This window comes from Rhinoderma darwinii, chromosome 2 (assembly GCF_050947455.1).
Source record: "Rhinoderma darwinii isolate aRhiDar2 chromosome 2, aRhiDar2.hap1, whole genome shotgun sequence".
In the NCBI taxonomy this organism is placed as follows: domain Eukaryota; kingdom Metazoa; phylum Chordata; class Amphibia; order Anura; family Rhinodermatidae; genus Rhinoderma; species Rhinoderma darwinii.
The window spans coordinates 218,443,615-218,450,662 of record NC_134688.1 but is presented as its reverse complement, the minus strand read 5'-3'; the positions used below and the strand labels follow the sequence as shown (position 1 = coordinate 218,450,662).

Below are 7,048 nucleotides of genomic sequence, written 5' to 3'. Positions count from 1 at the left end.
AGCGGCTCAGATCAATGTATATATTGTGGATTGTGCGGTTCATGTCTTTTTCCTCAAAATATTGCCAAACTTGACATTATGCCTTGGCCTCTTTCAGTGATATGAAGTCATTTTGATGCCACTTTCTGTGAGCTGGCTGTCCCAGCGTCCCCTTTGAGCATTTAATTCACAGAATACAGGCTGCCATGGACAATATCTTTATGCCGCTAAATATAGGATGTAATTCCAGTGAGAACGTTATACTGCAGAATTGCTCGTCATGCAAACAGAGCTTCAATTAATGAAAGCTGGACTCCACGGCTTTGATACCATAAAGCTGTATTGAGATGGGCTGGTATACGTCAGTCAGTAGTGACTGCTTGGGATTGTTTACTATTTTCTAGGCATTGTCATTCTCCTCAAAACAATTATGCCACAAAACTCGCGTAATTGTATTGATAAGGGTATGTGCACACACACTAATTACGTCCGTAAATGACGGACGAATTTCGGCCGCAAGTAGTGGACCGAACACAGTGCAGGGAGCCGGGCTCCTAGCATCATAGTTATGTACGATGCTAGGAGTCCCTGCCTCTCCGTGGAACTACTGTCCTGTACTGAAAACATGATTACAATACGGGACAGTTGTCCTGCAGAGAGGCAGGGACTCCTAGCATCGTATATAACTATGATGCTAGGAGCCCGGCTCCCTGCACTGTGTTCGGTCCGGTACTTGCGGCCGAAATACGTCCGTCAGTTACGGACGTAATTAGTGTGTGTGCACATACCCTAAGGGTATGTGCACACACACTAATTACGTCCGTAATTGACGGACGTATTTCGGCCGCAAGTACCGGACCGAACACAGTGCAGGGAGCCGGGCTCCTAGCATCATACTTATGTACAATGCTAGTAGTCCCTGCCTCTCTGCAGGACAAATGTCCCGTACTGTAATCATGTTTTCAGTACGGGACAGTAGTTCCACGGGGAGGCAGGGACTCCTAGAGTCGTACATAACTATGATGCTAGGAGCCCGGCTCCCTGCACTGTGTTCGGTCCGGGACTTGCGGCCGAAATACGTCCGTCAATTACGGACGTAATTAGTGTGTGTGCACATACCCTAAGGGTATGTTCACACGGCCTATTTACGGACGTAATTCGGGCGTTTTGGCCCCGAATTACGTCTGAAAATAGCGCCTCAATAGCGCTGACAAACATCTGCCCATTGAAAGCAATGGGCAGACGTTTGTCTGTTCACACGAGGCGTATATTTACGCGCCGCTGTCAAATGACGGCGCGTAACTAGACGCCCGCGTCAAAGAAGTGACCTGTCACTTCTTTGGCCGTAATTGGAGCCGCTATTCATTGACTCCAATGAATAGCCGCGCTAATTACGGCCGTAATTGACGCGGCGTTCAAGCGCCTGCACATGCCGTTACGGCTGAAATTACGGGGATGTTTTCAGGCTGAAACATCCCCGTAATTTCAGCCGTTACGGACCCCCGCCGTGTGAACATACCCTAAATGTGCCCATGTAGAGCGTCACGTTGATGCAAGCTGTAATTCATATCGACACCACAAGAGGGCAGTGTCCACACACGCAATGTGTATATGTAATACTCTACCTCCTCCCTCTGGCGCCCGGAAGAAGCTATGAGCCGCATTGCACTAGGCGGGTGAAGTGTGCGTGCAGTGCCCTCAGCAGTACCCATGCTCGGGTACCTGGCAGCCGCTGCTTTGTGCCTGGCGGCGCTGCTACTCGCGTGGACGGGTCCATGGTCCTTCGTTGAAGTCCCTGGGTTGAGCTATATCTTTCCAGAGAAGTGCAGGGTGAACGAAGGAAGACTGCTGAGTAAGGAGGAGCTGTCCAGCTATCATGGGGGGCATGGCAGCCCTGGCTTGTACCTGGCTGTGCTGGGGCAGGTGTTTAATGTGCAGAAGGGCATAAAGCACTACGGTCCTGGGGGTTCTTACAGCTTCTTTGCAGGTACAAATCTTTATTACTGGCTCTAGTTATATGGGTGAATCCTGCAGTGTAAATGTCACTCGCTATAGGGGACAGTCAGCAGGGTATGGTCAATGTAGAGTCAATTTCTATAGGGCTCTGTTCACATGTCATGGTTCGGTTCTGTCAGGCTTTTGTTGTCCCTTGTGGACAGAATAATATAGTAAAGTGCACTATTCTTAGTTCCTTGTAAAAAAAACAAAAATGCCAGATTCCTGACAAGGGTATGTTTAGTCAGTTGCAAAACAAATATGCTATATCTATCACGTATCCTGTAGAGATGAAATCCATTCGGCCAGTGTGAACAGAGCCTAGTAGATCTGCAATGCAGCAGGAAACTGGGTAATTCCCGCCACTCTCCAATCCTACCTTTTTGTCATCTGCACACAATGATGTCATTACGATGGTCTTTCCATGGGGATGTTGCATTATACAGCAGTGATTGGTTGCCACAGTCATGTGACATGACGTCTCGTCATCGCAAAAAATGATAAAAAGACTTGGGAACAGCGAAGACTGTTGGTGCGGTAACAACACTGAGTTGTTTTGTTATCCACTTTTAGCCATGTGATCCTTATCTGAAAATTCCAGAACCCCCTTTAAATGATGACACTCTGGAAGCCTGCACCCACCACCAGGGAGAGCTTCTCACATATGGATTTATACAGTGATTTATATTACATTTTCAGTACGGGACAGTAGTTCTGCAGAGAGGCAGTGACACCTAGCGTCATAGATAACTATGATACTAGGAGCCCGGCTCCCTGCAGTGCGGGAAATGCGGCCGACGTACGGACTGTATATCCAGGACCAAACACGCTCGTGTGAATCCGGCCTTAATACAAAGGTATTTCAATGCATTATAGAATTACATTTAAAGTGATTATTAACCCCTTCCCGACATTTGCCGTACATGTACGTCATGGAAAGCATTGACTTCCCGCATCTTGCCGTACATGTACGCCGAATGTTTGGGACCGGCTCAGAAGCTGAGCCGGTGCCATCATCACCGGATCTCAGCTGTATCTTACAGCTGACATCCGGCTGTAACGGCGGGGACCAAAATTAGCTTAGATCCCCGCTATTAACCCCTTAAGTGCAGCGCTCAAACGCGATCGCTGCACTTAAGGTGTTTGCAGCTCATCGGAACCCCAGTAATGAAATTGCCGGGGTTCCGGTGGCTGCAATGGCAACCGGAGGCCTAATACTGGCCTCCCGGTCTGCCTAGCACCGAAGCCGGTCAAGATCCGCCTGATCGGCTTCCGTAGCTGCCGGCAAGATGGCGCCGGGTCAGGAGCTGATCCGGCGTCATCAGCGGTGGAAGTCAGCTGTACTGTACAGCTGACATCCACCTGTAACGGCAGGAACCGGAGCTAGCTCCGATCCCTGCCATTAACCCCTTCGATGCAGCAATCGAAAGCGATTGCTGCATCGTAGCGGTTACTAGCAGATCGCCAGCCCTGACAGGCAATCAGGACTGGCGACTGCTGTTATGGCAACAGGAGACACAGTGGTCTCCTGCTCTGCCATTACGGAAGCCGATTTAGGCCCCGCCGGGAGGCGAAGCCTAATCGGCTTGCTGTCAGTGAATGACTGACAGATCTAATACATTGCACTACATAGGTAGTGCAATGTATTAGAAAAAAAAAAATATGACCGTTGGACCTTCAAGTCCCCTAGTGGGACTTGAGAAAAAGTGTAAAAAAAAGTAAAAAAAAAGTGCAAATAATAAAAGTTTGAAAACAATAAAAGTTTCAAGTAATCAAATAAAACACAATCCCCTTTTACTCTTATCAAGTCCTTTATTATTGAAAAATAATAATAAACCATATGTAACGACCTGAGGTATCAAAATATTATATTATTTATTGCACGCGGTGAACAGCGTAAAAAAAACCGTAAAAAACTTTACCAGAGTTTCTGTTTTTTAGTCACTTTGCCCTACAAATATTAGAATAAAAAGTGATCAAAAAGTTGCACGTATCGAAAAATGGTACCTATAAAAACTATAGCTCGTCCCGCAAAAAACAAGCCCTCATACACCTCCGTCGACAAAAAAATTAAAACGTTATGGTTCTCACAACTTGGCGACAGAAAAAAGACATTCTTTTTACAAAAGTAATTTTATTGTGCAAAAAGTTGTAAAACATAAAAAAGTGCTATAAATTAGGTATCGCCGGAATCGTACTGACCCGCAGAATAAAGGTAACATGTAGTTTATAATGCGTGGTGAACGCTGTATAAAAAAGAACGATAAAAGCTGTGCCAGAATTGCGTTTTTTTGTTTACTTGGCATCCCAAAAAATAGGATAAAAGGTGATCAAAAAGTTGCATGTACCCCAAAATGGTACCAATAATCGCTACAGCTCGTCCCGCAACAAACCAGCCCTCATACCGCTACGTCTATGAAAAATAAAATTAGTTATGGCTCCAATAAGTCAGGAAATAAAAAAATATGCAGTTGTGCCCGAGGGGAACATTTCTTCTGTTTCAAGAGGCGATTTATCAAGGACCTAAAATTAGGGAACCAGGAAAGGGAGGGCCCAAACATATCCGCTGGAAGCGACGGTGCCCGTATTATACCAGGACAACACTTCCTAGCAAAATTCCCCAAACTACAAAGGCGCGGAGCGTGGATCAAAAGGGGGATAATAAAGGACGCCATATATCAGTGCGACACCGGCCTGTGCAGAAAGGATTGCTTCACAGCGTAACACACATCTATGGATTATTTTATTGTTTTTTTTACCCCATTATTATACCACCTGACTATGCCCCTTATATACTCCGCCCGGCTTACATATGCCCTACATTATAAACGGAAACACCAGTAAGACTCCAAACAAAAATAACTACCAAGCAAAATCCACGCTCCAAAAGCCAAATTGCATTTCCTCCCATCTGAACCCTACAGCGTCCCCAAACAGCAGTTTCCTTCCACATATATGGCACCGTCATACCCGGGAGAACCCTTTTAGCAATTTTTGGGGTGTGTGTCTCCAGTGGCACAAGCTGGGCACGACATATTTGCCACTGAATGGCATATCTAGGGAAAAATATAAATTTTTAATTTGCACCATCCACAGCGCATTCATTTATGGAAAAGACCTGTGGGGTGAAAATGCTCACTACACCCCTTAATAAATGCCTTGAGGGGTGCAGTTTCCATAATGGGGTCAGATGTCAGGGGTTTCTTTTTATTATTTCACATCTGAGCCTCTGCAGTTGTGAACCAATACTTTGTAAATCGCCAAATTAGGCCTCAATTTTACATGGTACGCTTTCACTCCTGAGCCTGGTCGACTGTCCAGGCAAGAGATTAGGGCCACATGTAGGGTGTTTCTAAAACCAGGAAACCCAGCATAATAATTAGAGAGCTGTCTTGTTATGGTGGCACAAGCCGGGCACCACATATTGTCCACATATCTGTGGAAAAAATCCCATTTTCACTCTGCAACATCGAGTTCACACTAATTTCTACAAAACACCTGCAGGGTTAAAATGCTCACTACACCCCTAGGTAAATGCATTGAGGGGTGTAGTTTCCAAAATTGGGTCACTTCTGGGGGGTTTCCACTGTTTTGGGCCCACAGGCGCCCAGAAACCAATCCAGCAACATCTGCACTCCAAATGGCGGTCCTTCCCTTCTGAGCCCTGCCGTGTGCCCAAACAGCAGTTTATGACCACATATGGGGTATTGCCGTACTCGGTAGAAATTGCTTTACAAATGTTGGGTTCTTTTTTTTCTTTGTTGCGAAAATGAAAAAATTTGCGCTAAAGCTACGTCTTATTGAAGAAAAAGGATTGTTTTTATTTTCACTGCCCAATTCTAATAAATTCTATGAAACATCTGTGGGGTCAAAATGCTCACTACGCCCCTAGATTAATTCCTCAAGAGGTGTAGTTTCCTAAATGGTGTCACGTTTTGGGCGTTTTCATTGTTTTTTCCCCTCAGGGGCTTTGCAAATGTGACATGGCCGCCGCAAACCATTCCTGCTCAATGTGATCTCCAAAAGCCAAATAGCGCTCTTTCCCTTCTAAGCCAAGCCGTGTCTCCAAACAGCCATTTATTACCACATGTGGGGTATTGTTTTACTTGGGAGAGATTGGTTTACAAATTTTACGGTGCTTTTTCTCCTTCAGTGATTGTGGAAATTAGAAAAAATTAGCTAAACCTACATTTTCTTTGAAAAAATTTAGATTGTCATTTTCAGGGCCTATTTCCAATAATTTATGCAAAAAACCTGTTGGGTCAAAACGCTCACTATACCCCTAGATAATTTCCTCAATGGGTGTAGTTTCCAAAATGGGGTCACTTGTGGGGGGTTTCCACTGTTTTGTCCCCTCAGGGGCTTTGTAAATGTGACATGGCCTCCGCAAACCATTCCTGCTAAACTTGAGCTCCAAAAGCCAAATAGCGCTCTTTCCCTTCTCAGCCCTGCCGTGTCTCCAAACAACCGTTTATTACCACATGTGGGGTATTGTTTTACTCGGGAGAAATTGCTTTACAAATTTTACGGTGCTTTTTCTCCTTTAGTCCTTGTGGAAATGAGAAAAAAAATCGCTAAACCTACATTTTCTTTGAAGAAATGTTGATTTTAATTTTCACGGCCTACTTCCAATAATTTCTGTAAAAAACCTGTACGGTCAAAATGCTCACTGTACCCCTAGATAATTTCCTTGAGGTGTGTAGTTTCCCAGATGGGGTCACTTTTGGGGGATTTTGACTGTTTTGGCACCGCAAGAGCCCTTCAAACCTGACATGGTGCCTAAAATTTATTCTAACAAAAATAAGGCCCCAAAATCCACTAGGTGTTCCTTTGCTTCTGAGGCCGGTGCTTCAGTCCAGTAGCACGCTACGGCCACATGTGGGATATTTCCTAAAACTGCAGAAACTGGGCAACAAATATTGAGTTGCATTTCTCTGGTAAAACCTTCTGTGTTATAAAAAAAATTGTACTAAAAATATATTTCTGCAAAAAAATATGAAATTTGTAAATTTCACCTCTACTTTGCTTTAATTCCTGTGACATGTTTAAAGGGTTAAGACATTTTCTAAATGCT

The 7,048-nt window shown here is 44.8% G+C and overlaps 1 protein-coding gene across 3 annotated transcripts in view; it reads left to right on the top strand.

Annotated features, from left to right (window-relative positions):
• The first annotated feature begins 1,616 nt into the window (after positions 1-1,616).
• CYB5D2 (cytochrome b5 domain containing 2) overlaps positions 1,617-7,048 on the top strand; it is a 30,275-nt gene continuing 24,843 nt past the window's right edge. For all 3 annotated transcript variants that reach the window (XM_075852852.1, XM_075852851.1, XM_075852853.1), the window contains exon 1: positions 1,617-1,966. In XM_075852852.1, the coding sequence (XP_075708967.1) occupies positions 1,690-1,966 (277 nt within the window). In that variant the 5' untranslated portion in view covers positions 1,617-1,689. The remainder of the gene's footprint in view (positions 1,967-7,048) is intronic.